General features: G+C 39.1%; 1 protein-coding gene across 1 annotated transcript in view; it reads left to right on the forward strand.

The window, feature by feature from the left end:
• LOC126253474 (tripeptidyl-peptidase 2) overlaps positions 1 to 24,446 on the forward strand; it is a 310,223-nt gene that overhangs the window by 206,695 nt on the left and 79,082 nt on the right. Inside the window, exon 15 of the mRNA XM_049954832.1 lies at positions 19,103 to 19,320. Within this exon, the coding sequence (XP_049810789.1) occupies positions 19,103 to 19,320 (218 nt within the window). The remainder of the gene's footprint in view (positions 1 to 19,102; positions 19,321 to 24,446) is intronic.

Consider the following 24,446-nt stretch of genomic DNA (forward strand, 5'->3'; position numbering starts at 1 on the left):
CATAGTTTTCACTCATTGAACCAAGCTTCTTCTGTGAAGTATTTTCTTTCCCACTTTGACTGCTATGGGCAGGTTTACTTGAGAGGTTAGGTTCACTCACTTGGTTATCGTCTTTATTGTTTACAGTAATAACACATACCTTTGGCTTTCCAACATTTCTCCTTTTCTTAAAAGCCTTCAGAGGATTTCTAATAACTTTACTTTTACTCATTATTATACTTCAACAAAACAGAGACTCAAGAAACAGAATTAATTACGAATATTTTTGAGATAACGATAGAGTAAATAAACATGAAACAATCGACAATCACACCAGCGATATATATTGAACCATCACAGGTTAGCCACAACACATACTTTATCTCACATCACTAAAATGTACCTGATGAACACGGACGTTAATAATAACACCATTTGACAGCAGTTTAACAGCGCCACAGTGGGTCACGCCCATGTAGAACACATTTTAAAAAAATTAAAAAATAGTTGTAGTCTTCGGAATTGAATAAATTATATATCTATTAAAAGGTAATAGTCTGCAGATTCAGAAAATGCAAAAAAGTAAAAATTGAACTTTTCATGATTTTGAGCCTTTCCGGAGACCCTTAAAGCATATCCAGTGTTTGAAGCCTTCTGCCGAAATGATTTACATATCCTGGAAGTGAATGAAAATAATGAGCCAATTGTTATTATAGCATTGTTAAAATAAATTTGAATTGAGGAAAAACTGAATCATGACACAAGAAATAGCATTGTGTGTGTGGGTGGGTGGGTGGGCATGCGCATCGCCTATTGTTGATGAAAGCCTTAATGGCCGAAAGCTTTATTTGTGACAGTCTTTTTGTTGTGCCTGTCTGTTACTCAGCATCTCTGTTGTTTTGGACTGTCCTGTAATTTTTCAGCTTTTTCCAAGGCTTCTCAGCTTTTTGTTTGCAAGAAATCTCTTGCATTGTTATATAGTTCTGTTGAATTCTAAGCTCTTTTTATCAGTTTTAGATTGACTGAAAGCACATGATGTACATCAGATAGGTGGCATAAGGCAAAGAGCTCATTGGTCATGAAGACCTAAATTTTCACATACTAAAAGCTGGTTCTGCTGTAACATAATACTTTAGGCTACAATATTAAATTGCTGGAAACTATTTGTTCATCCAAAAAATACAGTGATCTGATTAGTATTAATTAATTAATTAAGCTGTCTGTAAAAATGTGTTCTTTATTATTTGACTTGGCAAAATCTGAAGATTTGTACTAACCTAAAAAAATGCAGCTGTTTGATATACAAGGTCTGTTCAAAAAGTTACTGACCATTTGTAATTTTGCGCCAATGCTGTGTTGGAGTGAAATGCGGTTGGCATCCTTGCAGAAGCGTGTGTTTAATGTGTAACTGCCAGAAGTTTCATCATTGTATGTCTGTTAGTAATTGTTTGATGCTGTATTGAGTAGAATGTTCTGTCGCTCAGTTTGCAAATTTAGAGATGACACAGAGTTAGAGAAGCAACACATCTGAATTAAATTTTTTGTGAAACTTGAGAAAACCTTGAGAGAGAGAGAGAGAGAGAGAGAGAGAGAGAGAGAGAGAGAGAGAGAGAGAGAGAGAGAGAGAGAGAGAGAGAGACCAAATGATACAGAAATCCTATGGTGATGAGCGATTAAGCCATACTCGGTATTAAGAGTGGTTCAGACAGTTCAGAAATGGTTGGACAGAAGTGAAAGAGGACCCTCATTCAGGACACCCTTCAATGTGTACCGATGATGCTCATGTCAGAAACATCACTGAAATTTTACATGCTAATTGAAGACTTGACTGTGTCAGACATAGCAGAAGAATGTAACATTTCAGTTGCGTTATGTCATGAAATCCTGACACAGCATCTTGGAATGCATCGTGTTGCCACAAAGTTCATCCCATGCCTCATGAGTCACGACCAGAAAGATTTTCGCCTCGCAGTATGTGAAGAGCTTTTGTATCGCGCAAATGAGAACAAGATCTTGCTTAAGAGAATCATAACTGGTGATGAGACATGGTTCTAAGATTATGATGTTGGGACCAAGGCTCAATCTTTACACTGGGTTGGGAAAAAAAAAAATTAATGCCTCAGGGACAAACCATTAATCAGTGGTACTATGGGGACGTGTTGCAATGCCTATGAGAAAATGTGAGATGGAATTGGCCTGAAATGTGGCAAGACAATTCATGGCTCTCGCATCACGATAACGCACCCGCACATTCATCCCTGTTGGTGCAAGGCTATTGCACAAAAAACAAAAGAAATCATTGTGATGTCACATCCTCTGTACTCTCCAAATGTTGCCCGTGTGGACTTCTTTTTATTCCCAAAGTTGAAAACGCCATTGAAGGACAAACATTTGCAACAATAGATGACATAAAAGAAAATTTGCAGACGTGGCTTCGTGCGATCCTGCAACAAGCGTACCAATACCATTTCCTGATATGGAAATGGCATTAGGAGCGGTGTATTGATTGTGGAGGAAAGTATTTTGAAGGACACCATGCGCAACAAGTAAAAGCTAAGTGCAGAAAAATTTTGTCAACAAAGTTCTGAAATTTTTTGAACAGACCTCGTATATAACTACATTTTGTTCAATTTTTATTTTGGGAGTTTTAAGTGATTTTTGTTTTCATATGTTTTTAGCCCTTTTCTATAAACCTAATTCAGTCAAAATGTTGTTGCCATGCCTTGGAGATGTACATTGCCCATCTATGCCAGTGTATATGCGCAGACAGTAACAAATTTTGAAACAGATTATGATTGTAAACAAATTAACTGATAATAAAGACTTTCACTGTGACAGTAATCATTCATCACCTAAGTAGACGTTGGGTAAAAAAATCACACTTCGCCAAAAGTAAAATGTTACATCACAAATCCCCACTCTTTGATGAATGATGTCGTCGCTGTTAAATAAGTAACGAAAGAATAATTGTAGTGATAAACACTTTTTAGCATTTTAAAATTGTAATGCAGAAAACATGAAGGATGCAATTAATGCATAGTTTGTTTTACTAACTACCAGCTCACACAATTAAAATATTATATTCTTGTAGTATGACAATAAAGTACTTGATGATGATGCTTTGACGGTAAAGTACTTGTATGTTGTTTCCATTTGTTTGTACTTGGGGAGTAACCATTAAGAGGCTTGGTAAACCAGTTGCACCTCCAGATTCTACTCCAGCCCTTTAGTTGCACTGGGATGAAAACTCATTGGTTAAATGTGCTAATTGGACACTGAGTAAGTATCATTTCCCTTTACTGTTGTAACACTGTCCAGAGAAGAGGATGATTTCTACAAAGGAAACACACACTAATATGCGTGCGTGCCTTGCAATATGCTGTTCAGAGAAGATCTCTGTTCTCTTGTACTCTTATGGATTTATGGACAGCCCTGCAGGCTTCATGGCAATTCCCTCCAGCATTACTTCAGACATTAGTCAAGTCCACACCACGTCGCGTTGCGGCACTTCTGAGTGCTCGTGGGGGCCCTGCACGATATTAGGCAGGTGTACCAGTTACTTTGGCTCTTCAGTTTATAATAACTGCATAACAGAGTTTATAATAACTGTGACCAAATAAGAGGAGTTACAATTTTGGAACAACCAACAACCTTTTTTTACCTTGTTTACTATACTTCTTCACTCCTCAGCATAAACATTATGAACAGCGCATAAAGCTCACACTTACATCCCTATTATTCATTTATTAAACCAGCATATAAATTAGATGACTAAAAGTAAGGTAGAGCCCTCAATTTTGCAACTTTGGAGTAAGCATCAAAACCAGCAGTATTCCGTTTCTGAAGAAACTCTCAATGACACCTGCTTCCTCAGAAGGCCATTTCCTAAACTCTATCAAATTTTCACAACAATAGTGTCCCTATGTACATCTCCCTTTTCTTTCATTTGAGTGTAGGTCCTCATTTCTTTGGTGCGTCTAACCTATTCCTTACACAATTTATATATATGAGTACAGTATCCAGCTTACTATTATACCTTCTTCTCTCCTCTTTTCTCCTATGTTTTGGGGTAATGTGCTGCTACCTTGTCTATAATCCTTACTCGATTTCTGAGCTTCCTCAAAAGCTCTCTCTTAAATGTGCTCATTTGTGTTCTACTCATGGCCAAATCTTGTTTTTTAAATTTTTTTATTAATTTATTTACTTTTTATTGTGAACTTATTACGCAGCTGTGGCTCTGAATGTCCCCATGTAGAACTCATCTGGATATTAACTCGTCATTGCACTGCTACACTGATCAGCCAGAACATTATGACCACGTACCTAATGGCTGGTATTTCTACTTTCGACACAGGTAACAGTGGCGACACATCTTGGTATGGAAGCAGTGTGGCCTTGGTGCTCACTGGAAGGGGTTAGCACTGTGTGTGCACTTGCCCCCCCCCCCACACACACACCCTCTCCAGGGAGGGGGGCTGACTTCACTTCACGTTCAGTCGCATTCCAGATGTGTTCAATCAGGTTCAGATCTGGTGAATTGGGAGCCCAGCACATTAGTTGGAACTTGCCACTGTGTTCCTCGAACCATTTAATCACACTCCAGACATTGTGTGATGGTGCATTATGCTTTTGAAAAAAGCCACTGCTGTCAGGAAACATGATTGTCAAGCATGGTGTACATAATCTGCAACCACTGTATGATAATCATTGGCTGTCATGCTGCCTTGCATGGGCTCCACTGGACCCATGGATGCCTTTGTGAATGTTCCCCAGAGCATAATTTAGGTGCCACCAGCTTGTCTCCGACCCATGTTACTGGTGTCGAGGAACTGTTCCCCTGAAAAAGACGATGGGTGTGCGCACTCCTATCAGCATGATGAAAAAGGTATCTGGATTCGTTAGACTATGCAGTGCTCTGCCACTCTGTCAATGTCTTGTGCCAATGGTCACTTGTTCATTTCAGTCATAGTTGCTGATGTGATGTTAACATTAGCAGATGTATGGGTCCTCGGCTGCAGACTCCCATCATTAGAAGTGTTTGGTGCACCGTGTGTTCAGACACAGTTGTGTTCTGCCCAAAATTAAACTGATGTTAGTTACACCACAGTTTGCCACCTGTCCTGTTTTACTAGTGTGCCCAGCCTACGACATTAGACATCTGTAATGAGGGGTGACAGCCAAACCCCTTGACGTCTGGATGTGGTTTATTTTGGTTTCACCATGTGTTGAAGACATTCACCACAGCATTCATCAAATACCTGACAAGTTGTTCAGTTTCCGAAATGCTCATGCCATGTCTCCAGGCCATCATAATGTGCTCTCGGTCAAACTCAGATAGATCATGTGCCTTCCCAATTCTACACATAGACAGCACGCTCACTGATACTATGTGCAAAACCCGTGTGTCTTGACTAAGTCATTCCTCGCCAGGTGATGCTGCTGTCGTGTGGACGGGTTTATTTTGATAGTAGGTTGGTGCTCATAATGTTTTGGTTGATAGATTTAGATGAGGTTGGTTGGTTGATAATATTCAATAGATCATTTGAATGATTCTCTTATTGAAATGATGTGGAATGAGCCAGGTAGTTAGTTACATGTTCCATTGATCAATCTCATGGTAATTTATAATGTGGAATACGTCAAGGGCATAAGAAATGCACACATGAATCAAGGGTTTTTTTTTAAGCTTAAAATTTTTATTACCTGTAGGTTTATTTGTTCCTATTCAAGAATTCATCTATGGTATAGGAGGAGTTGTCAAGTAGATACGATTTCAGTTTTATTTGAAACTATTACTGCTTTCTGTCAGTCATTTTATTTAATCTGGTAATTTATTGAAAAGTTTTACAGCTGCATATTTTACCCCTTTCTGTGCCAAAAGTAGGTTAGGCAGAGTATGGTGTAAATATATATATCTTCTGGTATTATAATCATAAACATCCCTGTTGTTTCTAAACTGGTCCATGTTGATGAGAACAAATTGCATTACTGAGGAAATGTAGGCGTCTGTTTAAATGATTAGGAATTCTTACAGTAGCCTCACAGTAACAGATGTGAGACTGTGAGCCCAACACCTTTTTCTAACCACTTTCTTTTGAGCAGTGAATACTTTTTGCCTAAGTGTTGAGTTACCCCAAAATATTATTCCGTATGACATCAGAGAGTGAAAGTATCCAAAGTATGTATGCTTACTAATTTCTGTATCCTCAAAATTAGCAATTATTCTGATTGCAAAAGTTGCTGAACCTAGTCGCTTTAGAAGATCCAAAATATGAATTTTCCAATTATGATTCTCATCTATATGTACACCCAAAACTGTGATATTCTCTATCCTGGCTACTGCCTTTTGTTGGTGTGTTATATTTATTGAAGGAACTCTACTCCTTGCAGTAGAAAATTGGGTGTACTGTGTTTTTTCAAAGTTCAGAGCAAGCCCATTAGCAAAAAACCAGTCAATAACCTTTCAAAAGACATTATTTATACCATTTTCTATTGGAGTTTCTTTAACTGGATTAACAATTATGCTTGTTTCACCAGCGAACAGTACCACTTTAGCTTCTTGTTTCAGATAAGAAGGGAGGGCATTCACGTATATCAAGAATGGAAGGGGACCCGTGCTCGAACCCTGTGGAATACGTAATGTAATTTCACCCCAGTTAGATGAAGTGGGAAACCTCCTTAAATCACTTAAACCATATAAAGAAACTCTTTGCTTCCTGTTCTGTATATATGTATGTCATGTTTCACACAAGCAGATGCAGAGCAAAAGTGGCTGAACTTAATTGTTTGAGAAGCTCAGTAACATCGTTCTTTCAGCTCACGTTTTCATCACTATGCACACCAAAAAGTATGGAACATTCTACCCTGTATTAACTCCTGTTCATGTGCTGCTTCAGTTGTTGGTATGACTCTATTTTACAGAACTGAATTAGGAAGAGTCCATATTCAGAGAACTACTTAATGATTCTTTGGGAAAGTATTAGCATCTTCCTGTGTTGCTTTTTCTCTAATGGGATTTATTTTATCACTATTTTTGTCTGTAAAAAGTACCAATTCTGCTCGTTGAATGTCAAGTGGAAGGTCACTCACATACATCACGAGTGCACCCAGAACTGAGCCCTGAGGGACTTCCTTTGTAATTTCACCCCAGTCACTAAAATTTTCTACCCTTCCAGCACTATTTGAATTGTCCAACACAACTTTGTGCATTCTTTTTGTTAAGAGTGATTCAATGAGCTGTGTGGAAAGTCAAAAGTTTCATAAAAGTTGAGTTTTTCCAAGAGAGTAATATGACTCCACAATAAAATGCCATGGAAAGATCACAAAAATACCAGCCGACGATATTTTTATACTTAAGGCTTGTACTATTTGATGAGTGAATATATAAATATCATTTCCAGTTGACCAATCCTTCTGGGATCCAGACTGTTGCTTATGTTTAGACTGCTCTTGAGTACGTCACAATTTTTAGAATTAGGGATAAAGATGTCAGTAAAGAAACTGGGCAAAAACTTATTGTCATTCCCTTGTGAAGACTTACAACAGTTACCCGTTTTAACCTGTGTGGAAAAATTCCCTATGCCAGTGATGCATTATGTAGTGTTTATCACAAAGGATTTTACTTATTAATTTGGGACAACTTTTCAGAATTGTGTTTGAAGTTCCATCAACACCACGTAAGGTTTTGTTTTTATAATTTTACTAATTTCATTGAAGGATGTTGGTGTCACTTCTAGTTGTTTCAAGTTTTCTGGAATGACATTTTTAGTATATTCTCTAGCTTCTTCAATTGAATCATTTAATCCTGTTTTTCTTAATCCTGTTTTTTCTGAATCCTTTAATCCTGTCTTTCTGAATCCTTTAATCCTGTTTTGTTGATGCTAAATTTAGAAAGTGATTGTTAAAAGTACTCACAACTTGTGAGTAATCAGTCACAACATTGTCATTTAGTTTGTTACTGTAGATTGTTCACTGACTGGCTGTCTTGTTCCTGTTTGATAAAATCCCATATTGCTTTAATCTTACTACCCACATTATTAATTTCTGTCAGGACATACATATTTCTTGACATTTTGATGACATACCTTAAAATTTTACAGTATCTTTTGGAGTTTGTGAAAGTAATGTTGGATCTTGCCTTCATATAAATTTCCCCCTTCCTCTTACATGAGATTTTAATTCCCTTATTTATCGATGGCTTACTTGTTCTGTTAATGAATTTTCTGGATAATGGTGTAGGAAAGCAACTTTCAAATATTTATACAAATAAATATTGAATAAATTGAGTTTGACATTAATTGTGCGTCATGATCAGATATCTCGTCAACAACTGGACACGTATTATTTGCTTCAGTTTGAGTATTGTCTATAAAATTTTGGTCAATGCCTGGCTATCTTTTTGTACATGAGTTGGAAAATTGACTATTGAAATTAGATTGAAACATCCAAATAATGATTCAAGTTCATTTTTCCTATCTGTATTTTTTTAAGAAACCTAATTGAAATCTTCACAAATTGATCTTTCCTCTTCCTACTCTCCTCTTCGCCAACTTTATGATGCTGACATCCTGCACCTATCCAGTTAAACTCCTAGAAACATTCTTATTCAGGTAATGTCTCTCCTCTATGACTGCATAGTAATCTTAACACCTACAATATTCTGGGGTATTGTCTAGAAAATTATCATCCATAAATATGACAGAGTGAAATTTTAGCCACATTAAGCTACAGCAAAATAAACAGATATAATAATTCAAACATTTATTAGCTCAAACATTAAAACTGTACGAGACAATGTTAGTAAACCTTGGACTAGGGAGACATGAAATAAATCTGGTGAAATTACAGTGGTGCTTCTCATATCAAAAATATTCATGACAATATTATGAAAAGGATAGATTGCTATCCACAGTATAGGATACACATTGAGTTGCAGACACACACAACAAAATAATTACTGTATGTTTGAGCTTTCAGCCAAAAGGCCTTCTAAAGTAGAATGCACACATGCATGCGAGCAACCCCAACTCTGGTCCCTGAGGCCAGACAGTGTACAGCTTGTAATGCTTCGAGAATTTCCGCTTAAATTCTAGAATCACTCAGCCTTCTACTGTCTCGAACACATGATATTTTAAATACAAGTGTGAGAGAGCCTATCTACTGCGAGTCGCCTGTCTCTGTGTGCAGGTCCAAAGTGTGTAATAAGAAGACCGTAGACGTGGCGTTGGAACGGCACCGACAAGTGTTTGCCGGTGTGCCATGGAAGCCATAGTGAAAGGAGGAGGAGTGTTTATCGTGATGTTTTATAACTTTGACTATTGTAGTGGGAAAAAAACGACAGTTGAAATATTGTTAATTATTGTTCACTTTGGACTTGGGGAGGATAAGATGTGTGTTCAGATTCAGAATGGGAATGGACTTGGGTTTTAAGCCAACCTTTTCTTATATGTAAATGAACTCTGTTTCTAAGCTATGGACACGCAAAGAGACTTACTTGATAGTGTTTGTTTATGTGAAGAATGATAGCATAAGTTTGATGTACATCGTGAAGTGAAACAAAAGAAACTGCTTACGTCTGCTTAATTTTATGAGTAGAAAGAGTCTTGATAAATTCCTATTCCTAGCAAATATACGTCGGAGAAGAAGAGAAAAGGAGGCTGCAGCAGCAAGCTAACCAGCAGGGAAAGTCGGCTGACAATCTCAAGTAAGTCATATCGTTAAAGAAGTGGGTGTTCACACACATACTTCACCGGTGGACAGCAGCTAGTACCCAGTGGGTGCATTGATGGAATAGAAGGCTATGTAGTTCTGGAGTGGGAGCAGGGAGGTGGACATAAAGGTGAAGGACAGGGACTAGCAAAGATTGAGAACACGGGGTTCACTGGAACATAGGATATATTGTAGGGAGGGTTCTCACCTGCGCCATTCAGAAGGACTGGTGTTGGTAGGAAGGATCCAGATGGCACAGGCTGTGAAGCAGTCATTGAAGTGTACCAAGGATTTGTGCATAGGTGATGCAAACAAAGGAGAAGTAATTGTGGGTGGGGACACAGTTGATAATGTTTACCAGGAATGTGATTGTAGGTTTTGGAGTAGGTGGATTGTTGGAAAAGGTAGTGTTCAATACCAGCAAGACCATGGGCCTCAGTAGTGGCAAGCAGGGTGTTGCATGGTGAAGGAACAGGTACTGTGGGGAGTCAGTTGGTGTGTTTTATACAGCTGGGTATGTTATGGATAATAGGCTGAAGGTGTTCGTCAATGAGAGCAGAGATTCTCTCATTGAAGGCAAAGTAACCAGTCTTAGCTCATCCCAGAACCTCTCCCCTGAGCCTCTTTCTCTTATCACGTCTATGACTCTTCACACTCCTACCTCCTGCATGCTTCCTAAGTCCATAAACACAACCACCAAAGATGTGCCTTGTCACTGGTTATGATGCCTCTACTGAGAGAGTCTACCCACTATATTCTATTTGTATGTATGGTTTGCAGGAAGTGTCCACTAGAAAGACGTCTACATTTACCGTAAAGTTTGTATATCTGTTAGATGTTCAGATAAACCTTCCATTTTATTCTAATTTGTCATTAACTCCAGATAATAGCTTATTACTTTTGTTCCAGAACATGCATAAATTTCCATATCTCCTCATTATTGTTAATGTGGCCTATACATAGTACCTGCAAGGTGGACTTCAATGGCTTGGTGAAGTAACATCTGCTTACGTTCAGATATGCTCGTATCAACATTACATTTGTGGATGTAGTGCCAGAACACATCTTTATATTATAAGATTTACAGTTACTTCAATATGGCAAGCAAATACCTTACAAATATTAACTGTGTTTAGTAGAATATTTGAGGAGTTTTGCATTGAGCAGTTTGTTTGCTGCAAACCAAAAATTGTGACCTTATGGTATCTGTTATACTGAATTCAGTTCCGGTCTAGTTCTACCCATGATAAACCTGGCCATGCCATCATTGTTGTCTGTTTTATCTTATTTGTATATGCCGATGTAGAAAATACCTGCGAGATTATGCATACAGCTGTGCTGTTACTAAAACAGTAGTTAGCATCTTGTTATCTAGCTACTACCGATAGGATTGTGAAAGAAATGTAATTTAAAAAAGATAATATAATAAAAAGAGAAGAACCATTACATGGAAATTTAAATGGGAAGAACTGTAATAGACAAGTGGGGCATTGCAGATGCGCCACCGTACAGTTAATGCAGTTCGTGAACTCCCCTGAGATCAGTTCTTTTAAGTTCTAATCCTTTTTTTCATATAAATGTTATGTTATTCTTTTTCCCTGCCATTTAAAAGATCTATAAGAAACCCTACCATAAGATGTGGAATACTAACCACCTTACACAGAGGTGACAAAACTCACGAGATAGTGATATGCGCATATACAGATGGCGGTAGTATCGCTTTCACAAGGTATGAAAGGGCAGTGCATTGACAGAGCTGTCTTTTGTACACAAGTGATGAATGTGAAAAGATTTTTGATGTGATATGGCAACTAGACAGGAATTACCAGACTTTGAATGCGGAATAGCTGTTGGAACTAGATGCATCGAACATTCCACTGTGGAAATCATTGAGAAATTTAATATTCAGAGATTCACAGGGTCAAGAATACCAGATTTCAGGCGTCACCTCTCACCGTGGACAACAGTGGCAGATGAGCCTCATTTAATGCCTGAGAACAGCAGCGTTTGCCGAGAGTTGTCAGTGCTAACAGACAAACAGCACTGCATGAAATAACAGAAGAAATTAATGTGGGCCATACTACAAATGTATCTGTTTGGACAGTGCAGCAAAATTTGACATTAATGGGCTATAGCAGAAGATGACTAATGCGAGTATCTTTGTTAACAGTCTGACATACCCTGCAATGTCTCTCCTGGGCTTGTGACTATATCGGTTGTACATTAGATGACTGGAAAACCAGATGAGCCCCAATTTCAGTGTGTAAGAGCTGATGCCACGAAGCCGTGGACCCAAGTTGTGAGTAAGGCACTGTGCAAGCTGTTGGTGGCTCCATAATGATGTGGGCTTTGTTTACATGGAATGGACTGGGTCCTCTGCTCCAACTCAACCAGCCATTGACTGGAAATGGTCATGTTCAGTGACTAGGAGACCATTTACAGCCATTCGTGGATTTCCTTTTTATGGATGACGATGCACCCTGTTACTGGGCCACAATTGTTTACAATTGATTTGAAGAACATTTGCATTAACAACTTGGCTGCCCAGATTACCCGACATGAATCCCATCAAACGTATGGGACAGAGTCGAGGGGTCAGTCGTGCACAAAATCCAGTGCCAGCAATACTTTGCAATTATGGACAGCTATAAGGGGCAGCATGGCTCAATATTTCTGCAGCAGAATTCCAGTGACTTAGAGTCCATGCCATGTTGAGTTGTTGCACTGCACCAGGAAAAAGAAGCTCTGACACAATATTAGGAGGTATCCCATGACTTTTCTCACCTCAATGTATGTGGACCTTCATATCTGTGAAAAACTTGCCAGCACCTTTATATTAGGACTCGGATGATAAACTTTTATCAGTACCATATCATTTATCTCAAAATTTGGTGTGATAGTTTTACTGTTGTGTTCCTTTACACTCACTTGAGGAAGTCTCTTTAATTAATTTTCCTGACAGTCTTTTGTGTCTTTATTTTCAATTGAATCTTCTGGCAGTTAAAGTAATTTAAAAAAAACTGTTCCCATATAAATTTTCTATTTAATACCTCTACTGGTGAAAGACCAGTAGACAAATAAGGTAACTCATTTAGAATAACATCAGGTAGTACGTCTATTTGAACAATATGTTAGGCAAAATCTACCTAATCCTTTAATCATCCTTTCCAATGGATGACTGAGATGGAACTTTGAAGTGGTAATATGCCATACTCCTTCCTATTCCACAAACTCTTCAAAACTATTGCTTATAAATTGTGAACCATTATCTGTCAGTATCCATCTTGGTTCTCCCACATCTAGGAAATACTCTTGTAAACTTTCAACTACTGTGGTTGTATTTGCTATTTTTAATAGGATATAATTTGACATATTTTGACCAGTATTCAGTTGCTACAAAGATGTATGTTACTCCAACTCTCGCATTTGGCAAAGGTTTGAAGATATTTGTGTGTTAAATCGTGTAATCCCTTATGGCATTATTGGATATATTTTGAATTTTAGGACATTATTGTTGTCTTTAACACTTTGGTGTAAGTCAAATGTGTATAAAATTTCCTTTACTTTTCTGCTTGAATTTCTAAAACAGTAGAATATGTTCTACAGACTTGAAGTGGTGGGCATGTGCATTGTAGCTGGTAGTTGTGTTATTGTCTAGTTCCTGTAGAAGGTTAGTGTGGTGAGAATTTTTACTACTGCAAAGAGAGCATTTTTAGTGGAAGAGGTTTTACGTGTAGGAGAAAACTTTACGGAGCATATGAGGCAGCAATTTAGATTGCGTTTTCTACTTCAAGGTGCCCACCACATGACACTGTACATGATTTAATTCTCAAATTCCAGATAACAGGTTCAGTTCACGATGCACCACGAACTGGTGGGTGCACAATTTTAACAGAACGGAAGCTAGATGAAATTTTGAACATAATGTTGCAGAATCAAAAAACGTGAGGAGGTTATTGCAAGATGATGTCCCTGGACAACAGAACATAAGGCAATAACCAAACAACGGGGCTGTCCCAAGATGCTGAAGTTGTGCGTGCGTGCGCGTACTTGTGCTTGCGTTTCAGTTTTACTGAAAGCTTTAAGTGACTTTTAATTGTGCCTTTCTGCAACTTGACATGTGTTCTTTACAGTAAGTAGCAGTCTGTCATTTCCTACATTGTTGAACTGAGGTTGTATCAATATAAAATTACTGCTGTGCAATAATTATGTTGTATGGACTATGCGAAATGAATAGCATACTGTGAACAGTTTCAGTGGTTTGTTAACCAGTTGGAGTTGGTGTTTCAGATCAAACCTTTTTTACTCATGAGGTTGAATTCACACATCTGTGTACATCAGTTCCCAAAATTCACGACTTGGCCATCAGAAAATCTGCATGCCTTAAGAGAAACACCATTGCATACAGAGAAAATTGGAGTGTTAGTTGCCATAATGCTAGCACAAATTAAAGGGTCGATCTTTTATGACAGCACTGTCACTTCCGATGTTTATTGTTCCTATATAATTTATCGATTTATTGCTCTGATAAATCAAAAGGAGATCAGTCATTTATTTTTTCAACAAGATAACACTATTGCTGATATTACACACTAGTCCCTACGAATTTTAGATGAGATCTTTGGAGACATAGTAATTACGAAAGGTCTCTGGCCTACACATTCACCGTATCTGTCTCCTCCCGACTATTTACATTGGGGCACGGCTAAAACATTCGTGTATCAAAGCAACCCAAAGACAATAAATGAATTGAAGACAGCAATAATTGACTTATCTCGATTAAACATGAAACATTACTAAATGTTTTCACAAATAAATGTAAACGTGTTGAACTGTCTTGAAGAAAGAGGAAAACATTTCCAACATCTACTGTGATATTGATGAATACAGTGAATTTAATTGTAATTACTTTCATTGTTTATTCGTAATAATGTCGAATCCCATCTCCCAACATAACTGCAGCCACTAGCAGTGAATCCCAGCCCCTAGCTTATACAGCGACATGAATGAATGTTGCAAACCTTGTGTGTCCCGCAAGGCAAGACATGCAGAGGTCACCGCTGCAGAGAGCCTTTGTGGATGCACTGTATTTTGGCTGCTGACACAGTGTTATGGACAACAGCACCATTCATTAATAACTTTTTCTTTCAAAAGTGCCAGCTTCTCCTGATGTTCTTTTAACATATTCTTCTTGTTCAAATTTAATTGCATTTCCAGCACAGAAGTATTTTGGGCACTGCACTGAGTCACCAGAATGAAGTGTTCACTGTGTCTGAAATAGTGTGTGTACGTGTAGATTGCAAACGTGTTGCTCCCACATTCTACACTGCTGCTTCTTGAAATATTAACTGAGACAAACCTTGTAGTTATTCTTAATATGGACGGACCTCTTCACTGCCACAGCTGTTCTTGTACTGGAATCTGGAACTTTAATCAACTCTCAATTTCTGATAAATAATAGACAGCTCTTCTATTCAATATAATTATATTGCATCATCAGTTACAATGTCATATGTATGGTAACACTTCAGACACAATACATGAGCATACATTGATGTGACATTGATACTGTTTGATGTTCACAAATGAGAGTTTTATACAATCAGACCACTTTAATCCCTCTTTGTATGTTCTCCACAACATCAGTACCAGTGTCAAGGAGGCCCCCCCACCTTTTTTTTTTTTTTTAATTCGATGGCACACCACACTTTTCCGAGCCGGGATGTCATAGTATAGAATAATTTCCAAGCCAACAGGTACCACAATGCATAGCAAAACTGTCACTGTTGTTCTGACTTGGAGATGCACAGTGACCATCTGGGCTATTGTAAATGCACAAACAATAACAGACTTCCAAACAGTTTAAGAGTCTAAACTAATTAGCTAACAACAAATACTTTCATAGTGGTGTACATCATTTATTGGGTAGGTGGAAACTGGTTGACACATCACTTTACCAAAAGTGATATGTTAAATCACATTTCGCATGCAAACAGAACTGGCCACCTATTAGGAAGGGTTTATGCGGTGAGGGACAGAGGAGAATAGGAGGTGGACACCAGCAGAAGTAAAACTGGTTTGGAGCATTTATGTTTAAGAATTCTGCAGCAAACCTTCATTAAGGCTATTGGTTCATAGTTTTCTGGATCTTTTCTTTTATCCATATAGTAAACAAGAGTCGCCATCACTTTTTACAGTCACTTGGGATTTTCCACTCTGCGCGAGATTCACGATAAACTGAGTAAGAGTACTTCCTGTAAAAGCAAATTGGGATTCCCTCTGGACTTGGTGACTAATCTCTTTCCAACTTTTTCAGCTGCTTTTCAGCACTAGGGATGCCTGTGTGTATGTCCTCCGTTTGAGAGTTTTTGTGGCAGTCAGCTGATGGTATGTCTGTACAGTCCTCCTGTGTGAATGATTTTCTAACATGTTGGGGACAAAGTCTGAACATAGCTTGGATCACAACTTATGTGTTAAAATGAGTAAGCCCAAGAATAGATTGGGCCATGGTTTTCTCGGCACCTATCATTCGAAAACTGGGCGCAGTTCATATGAGAACAATATTCAAATGTTTCACTACCTTTTCTGTGACTGGTGTAGCCTTCTGTTGTCAATTTATAGAATTATTTTGGAAGAAACATTAGCGAACTTAATGACTGAGTCAATGTGATTGCATTGACGTAATTTCGTACACGTATGTGTTAGGTTTTGCAGTTTGCTGTAATTCTGATAAAAATACATCCCATTTTTTGCATGAGCGAGAAATTTTGGAAGCTCCAGAGGAAGAAATTGCTAGGTAACTCACTTCGTAGTGTTACTGGCACATACACAATTGATGTATCTTCAAGAGTAATGCATCCTAAAAAAAAGACCTAGCTTCAATATTTATTTTTCATATTTACATTAGTTTTCTGATAGATTGCAAATTTTAAAGCAATTTCTTTGGAGGATAATTACACTTTGTCATTATTTTAAAATTTTGTATTACTCATGACACGTCAATTACATATGTCAAGACACAAAGGAATTGAAGACATCAACTGTCAATGGGCATTGATTTATATCAATAGGGCAAGTTGAAAATTTGTGCTGGGCCAGGATTCAAATCTGGATCTAAAAATGGTTCAATTGGCTCTGAGACGTATAACTTCTGTGGTCATCAGTCCCCTAGAACTTAAAACTACTTAAACCTAACTAACCTAAGGACATCACACACATCCATGCCTGAGGTGGGATTCAAACCTGTGACTGTAGCGTTCGCGCGGTTCCAGACTGCAGCACCTAGAACCGCTCAGCCACTCCTGTCGGCACAAATCTGGATCTCCTGCTTGCTACTCCATCCAGGCACAGAGCTCACAACCACCACACAGACTACCCTATCACACCTCCCATCAGACCCAAGATCGCAATTTGTCACACACTATGGATGTAGTGCCCCTGTCATTAACCTTAATACTCATGGGTGTTTGTGTTGTCCTCAACATTTCACCATCATTATCATCGTCGTCGTCGCCATCATCATCATCATCATCATCATCATCATCATCATCATCATCATGAAAGTGGCGAGATTGGGCTGAGCAAAGGTTCGGAATTTGTACGGGCCCTGATAACCGTGCAGTTTGAGCACCCCACAAACTCGTCATCATCATCGTGGCATCTGGCTGATTCCAATAAGAGTTCAAACTTGGTGTGCATCTGCACTGAAGGGATCATTGGTTATCATTGCTGTAATTATATATGTGCCAGTAATGCTTCAAATACATGGCTGCTTTTGTAGCTGCAATATTAGTTGCTGGTCTCCAAAGTGTTAACTGTGAAATTTGAAACTTCAGCTTTCCTTTTGCTTTCATCTATTGCTGCACCAGAATGGTCTACACATGACTTAATAGAAGCTTTTCTTCACTTACTTACTTTATGCAGAAATAGAATTTTCTAGGATTATCAGCAAGATCTTTCACTAGCATATGACTATGGAAGTTGTTGTATGTCTAGCACATTGATCAATATATAGATGCATAAATTTCTACTAACTTTTGAAGCTCATTATTTTTACATTCCTTTTTGAACGAGATGTGTAACAATCTGTTTCCTCAGCATTTTCCAAATATTATTTTTTTTGTTAAGCCACAGTGAGTCTTTTCCATCCTTAATCTAATTGCACCTCTTCTAGTAAAGCTATGTGATGTATTGATGTTAGTTTTTGGTCTGAAGACTGATTCACTACCAGTGTAGATCCATGCCATTCATGTATAAGCAAAGTGAGTGTCAGATTAAAAAATTTTTGTTTTGACCCTTCTGAAAGGTAGCAGGTTAGGTTAATGCCCTATTGACACTGAAATCATTAGACACGGACCACAAACTCGGATGGGGTAGGAAATCAACTGCCTTTCTATTCTCCTGTAGCATTGTGATGAGACCAAGATGCTGCTAAGTTTGATTATATTGTTTATTACAATAGGACTATTTCAGTGAGATTGCCGCCTTCTGATTATATCAGGTGGTCTTGATATCCATATGACATCAATGTCTCATTGAACTGAAACTGAGGCAGTTATTGTTAACGTTATTTAGCCATTTATATTTGATGTGTTGTGTTCTTTGCAAAACTTTATCTAACAGTAACTATGGATAGCTTAAAAATAAGTTAAGTAAAACTTGTTTCTATTGTTGTAAGATATTTGATTGGAAGAGCAAACTGCTGTCAGGTGAAGCTGCTCAAATTTTGACCTGTGCGTTTTGAAGTCTGTGAAAAACTATGAACTTGAAGAAGTGTTTATTTGCTGTACTGTCAGTAACAATAGCCGGGAATGTTTGGTTTGCAGGAAGTGGTAAACTTTCAGTATCTTTTGTTAGACATTAGCTAAATGTTTTTAAATTCAGGACTTCCTTGTTGTGAATTTTATGATATAATTAAACCAAACAAACCGTTTCTGAAAAGTCATTTCTAGTAAAAAGTAAAACTGAAGAATTAGTTTAATGTTTCAGTAAATTGTTAATACATTTTAGAAATTTCAAAAATATGTGCTGAGTGTAGCCCAAACAAATATAGTACTATGTCCTGGGTTGGACCCAAACACTTATAGTAAGCATATTTATGGACCTGCCCAGCTTTCCATAAAAAAGAAACACTGTGATCTTGTTTTGTTATGGTGACGGCTTTTATTGACATAGTACACATAGCTTCAAAAGAAACACAGCTTCAAATAGTTTGTTAAAGAAGGAATAAAAGCTGTAATAATGCTGTGTAATACTGCTTATCAGCTTACATGTTGTCTATGATTTGAAGCATAGTAAAGGACAATTGCTAAGTTATACTCAATTAGATACATCTTTTCATGACATATTTAATGATATTTTTGCATACAGTAAAAGTGTATTGAGTTAATTGAAGTGACTTATTTCTTTCTCCAAGGGAGGTCTCGTGCTGGAAGTGGTGGTTGCCAAGTACTGGGCCAACCTAGGAGAGGTGCCAATAGATTACTCTGTTTCCTTCCATGGTGTGCGACCCGAATGCCCGGCAATCACCATGCAGGCATCAGATGGGATAATGTCTGTGGAGCTGCAGAGTGGCTTACGAAATGAAGAAGTTGCACCTACCATATCTTTAAAAAATTCTGTTCAAGTTCTGAGGTACAAACTGCAATTCCCTCAGTTCTGTGGAATGGTATATTAATAATACCTCTGAAAAGTCTGTAATTGCCAACTGTCAAACTTTAATGAATGTACAAGGATTCTGAAAGCAACAGAAATGTTTTGAAAATATGTATGAGCTATAAGAAGCAGCACTTTTTTAATTAAAAGTAAAATAAGAGTGAGTGTACGTGAAGACCCCTTTTTCTCTTTACAAGACTAAGGCAGAGCCACCTTAATTTGGAAATCTGAATTGTGAACATTTTTGTGCTCTCTTCTGTTGCTTTCCACTTTTCCCTCCTCACATTTTCTTTTACTGTCAACTGTAAATTTTTTGTTGCTGTCAAGCTAAGTCACAACTTCAGTTTCTACAATTTTTTTTACTAGTGTGGGGTCCTACCCACTCATGTCTTTTAGGGCGCCTAGGAAGCTGTTTTCTTGGATAGCTAGACAACATGCAAGCAAATCATATTAATGGTGTTTATTACAGTAATTGAATTGACAGTACTTATACTTTGTATTTACAATGTCGTATCGCAAGCAATTGGCGACGTGCAAATATCAATGTCCTTTGCTATATACAATGTCCACACAAGTTCATATGGATCACAAGTCACGGTTCTTCAAGTGCTCTCTTCTAGTCCAGGTCTACTAGTGTCCCTTCTTCTACTATCCGGTCAAAGCTGGCAGGAGCGGCCCTTCTATTCTCTTTACATTGAGGCAGCTTCTGTCGTGGTGCGGTCCTAGTCAGCATACTACTGGCTGACATCATCTCACAGCCTTCCTTGCGGTTACGTTCTTGATCTTCATGCCAGCACTTGCCATTACGTCGGAACATTCCTCCCCCTCAAAGTGACGGACTGTCGTTGTATAGGGAATGCGACAACATTGGGGGAGGCAGGAGTGTGGGCGCATAGCTGGACCAGAAGCTGTGGCTGCAGGGGACATCAAGCTTCTGATCGTACCCCGCCATCCGGCCTTCACTTTGGCGGAAACGTCCCCCGGAAAATGACCTGAAGGGTGTGTGTCCACCTCCTGCTGCCATGAACCATATGAAGAAGGCAGTGACTGCTGCGGCATGGGTGGGTCCAGTTCCATCGGTATGATGAGAGGAGGCAGAGGCTCCATCTCCATGGGGTCATTCCGTAGTGTCGTGATGTCACCCTCTAGCGGCTTCTGTTGCCGCGCTGTCATCTGGATCCGTGAATCTGGGGGAGGAGACACTGAAAGATCACATGACAGAGGCAAGGTGGATTTTTATGTCGGCACTGCAGGTCATCTGGACTTTGAATAAGATGCATGCATGCACCAAGGAGACGGACGATCTCGCCTCGCACCCACTGTCTGCTACCACTAAAAGCCCTTTAAAAGAAAGTATCGTGCAGTGTGAAGCGATACTAGTGGCTTTCCTTTGGTGCTGGATGCTTAGGAGGGTGGAGGAGGTGGTAGTGTGTCCAATGGCGGCGGCCATGAAGCAGTTCCACTGGCGAATGGTCCAGCTCGTGGTTGCAGACGATAGGAGGTGAGAAACAGTTGCAATGTTTGATCCCTGGTGTGTGTGGAGCGAAGTTTGGTTGTCTGCTGCTTGAAGGCTCTAACAAAACATTCCGCTTTGCTGTTTGACTGTGGATGGAATGGTGCACTAGTTAGATGCTGTATGCCATTGTGGTCACAGAATGTTTCAAATTCATTTCATGTGAACTGAGATTCGTTGTCTGGCACTCTGACTTCCGGTAAACCTTCGAGGCAAAAAATTGAGGATGACAACACCTGAATTGCTGTGTGACATTGTCGAGATCATTGGCACAGCAAAAGGAAACTTGCTATAAGAGTCAACCACAATGAACTGACAAGTGTTCCAAAAAGGAGCTGCGAAGTCTATGTGCACACATTGCCATGACGATTGCGACTGAGGCCAAGCAGAGAATTTTTGTGGCGGAGTGAACTGCTTTTCCGCACACGGGTGACACTGTGACGTCATCTGTTCTATTTGGGCGTCCATCCCCTGCCAAGTACAGTTTCAATGCACTAACTGTTTCGTATGAACTCCACCCCAATGGTCTTGGCGAAGTGACTGCAACACTTCTTTTTGCAAAGCTTTAGGGATCAACACAGATGACTGTCTACTGCCATTTTGAACAAGAATTGCACCTTTCTGTACAGCGAGGCTATGCCCATATGCAAAGTGTCAGCGCACTACAGAGCTCTTTATGGTATGCAAGCAACAAGGCCAAGATGTGTGAATGTACATTAGCAAAATGTTCAAATCTGAATCAGCTTCCGTGACCTTTGCAATTTTCCTATAGTTCAGCAGAAATGATTGAAGCAATTCAAAATCCTGAGCATCGATATGACAACGAGATGCAGCAGAAACATTAAAGTCTGTGTCAGGGCCAATCGGAAGACGTGAAAGTCCGCCTGGATTACCATGTTGAGCCATCGGACAATACACAATCTCATAACTGGTATTGAGGTAACAACGAAGCCCATGTTTGCAACTCTTGGGTACAGGAACCGGTTTCGTCAGATGAAACAAGGACTGCAAAGGCTTGTGAACCGTTACTAAGTAGAATTTTCTGCCATACAAATAATGGTGGAATTGGGTGACACCATACACAATAGCCAAAGCCTCTTTCTCAATTTGGGAGTAATTACACTGAGCTTTGGACAACACTCTTGATGTGAAAGCAGTATGCCCGTCTTTATCACCAATTCTGTGCGAAAGTATGGCACTGATTCTGTAAGAGGAAGCGTCAACTTTTAATACAACTGGTTTGTCAGGATCAAAGTGAACTAAGCATCAATCACTGAACAATGCATCTTTAAGATTTTGAAAAGCTACTTGGGCACTCATCTGTCCAGACAAAGGGGACATTCTTGTGATACAATGCAGCTGCCATTTGTGCCGCATTCAGTGTGAACTGAATATAATAGTTCATTTTCCCTAAGACTGACTGCAGTTCTGTGACATTGCAAGGAACTGACAAATCTCACATGGCTAACAAATGTGAGTGAAGAGGATGTACACCTTGGCTGTTTATGACATGACCAAGATGCTGTAACTCAGGAGGTTTAAAAAAAAATCACGCTTGTCAAGTCTACACTTTAGTCCTGCATCACAAAACACATGAAACAAGCACATAAATTTGCAATATGTTCTTCAGGTGTGCAACATGATATGACAATATCATCCAAATAGTATGAACAGTTTGGTACTTGCACAGTCAGCTGTTCCAAATACCGTTAGAAAATGGTGGGTGTGGAAGCACTGCTAAAAGGCAAATGCAAATATTTAAACAAACCCAAATGAGTATTTACTACACACACTTTTTGAGATTCTTCATTGAGTGGTATTTGAAGACACGCATCGCGCAAATCAGTTTTTGAAAAGTAGCGTCCAGTGCCTAATTTCTCCATGAGATCCTCTGGGCGTGGCAGTAGGTAAATATCAATCAATTTTTGGGTTGACTGTGGACTTAAGTCATCACAGAAGTGAATGTTACCTGAAGGTTTGGGAAGCAAAACCAATGGACTTGCCCATTGACTAGCTTTTATCGGTGCAATAGCTCCGCTATCTTGCAATTCTTTAAGTTCAGCAGCGACTTTGTCCCATAATGCAGTGGGAACAGTTCTGGCCAGGCAGAATTTTGGCTGAGCATTGTCTTCCAGAGTAATATGTGCAACTAAATTGTTAGCCTTGCCTAAACTTTCAGAAAAGAGTTCCGGGAATTCTTTCAGCAAGGTAGCTACACTGTCCTGTGCATGGAATGCAAACACTGACAACGCATTATCCTGAATGTTATAGCCAAACAAATGAAACGAATCTTGATCAAATATGTTCTCACACTCGGGTGATTGTAGCACTATAAAAGTCACTGTTCACAAATGCAAGTGATACATGGCAGGTAATGTACCTTTCCCGAGACTGGGAATGTCTTGTCCATTATAAGCCGTCAGTTGTGTGCTTGTTTTGTTTTACACAGGCATGGGCAGCCTAACAGTTAATATGTGTGACAATTTAGCTATGTGACACACACACACCCATGTCTAGCTGAAATTTCCCATGTTTCCCACAAAGAAGTAGAACAAAAAGTTGTTTTGACTGGCATATCACTGAAGAAACTGCTTGTGTGCCAGTTTTGCGAATGTCTGTTGCAGACTGTGATTATACTGCATTAATGACATGGGCCTTGTGACTAGACTTTTGTGAGTGGGCCGAATTCTTATGTTTGTTCCGTTGCAAACATACAGATTGTACATATCTTTTCCTAACCCAATTGTAAAGTGTAACACTGAGCTTGTCAGGAGGGACAGTCTAGGCACTTGTGCCGTGAATAACACTGAGGGCAAGACTTAATTCTGTTCGCCAGTGTAACTCAGTGTTTAGTGAACTGCCTACACTGTGTGAAGCGTTGCTTCCTTGGCGTGGCTAGTGCAAGCTGCCGCTAAATGGGGTGATCGCAAACAAGGGACTCAACCCGATAAATAGCTGGCTGCTCAAATTTATCAGCCAACAGGGCACCTGAATTGTACTAACCTAGTATTTGCACTACCTGCCGAAATGATGGATCGGACTGTTTAAAAATCTGTTCTCCGAGTCTGACATCAGGTACATTGTACACGATCGCATTGTGCAACATAACATCTGAATATAAAGCACTGCAAGCACATTTGAATTTGCATTTCCATGTCATACCCTGCAAATCTGTTATCCACTCATGATAAGTTTGTTCTGACCATTTTTTGCAGTTAAAGAATTGATACTTAGCTGCTACCACATTCACTTGTTGGTCATAGTAGGTTATTAGTGACTCAATGTTCATACGCAAGTTCACTCGGAGTGGCATTAGGAAAAAGTTTGTTCATGAGGTGGAACACAGCACTTCCTACCATGGATAAGAAATAATGGCTTCTCACAGTACCTGGTACATTGTTTCAAATTGTTGCAGCCACTCGAACCATTCTTTTTCTCGTTCATGAAACTGTCGAAAAGGTGGTATAGCAGCTGTAGTAGATGGTGCTTGTTCTGCCGAACGTGCAGCGTTGGCCAGTAGCTGCTGCACCTTGTTGAGTAGTGTAAATGCCCCTGCGAAGAAAAGGCAAGAAAGAATTAAGGTGCCAGCAAA

This window comes from Schistocerca nitens, chromosome 4 (genome assembly GCF_023898315.1).
Source record: "Schistocerca nitens isolate TAMUIC-IGC-003100 chromosome 4, iqSchNite1.1, whole genome shotgun sequence".
NCBI classification, from domain to species: Eukaryota; Metazoa; Arthropoda; class Insecta; order Orthoptera; family Acrididae; genus Schistocerca; species Schistocerca nitens.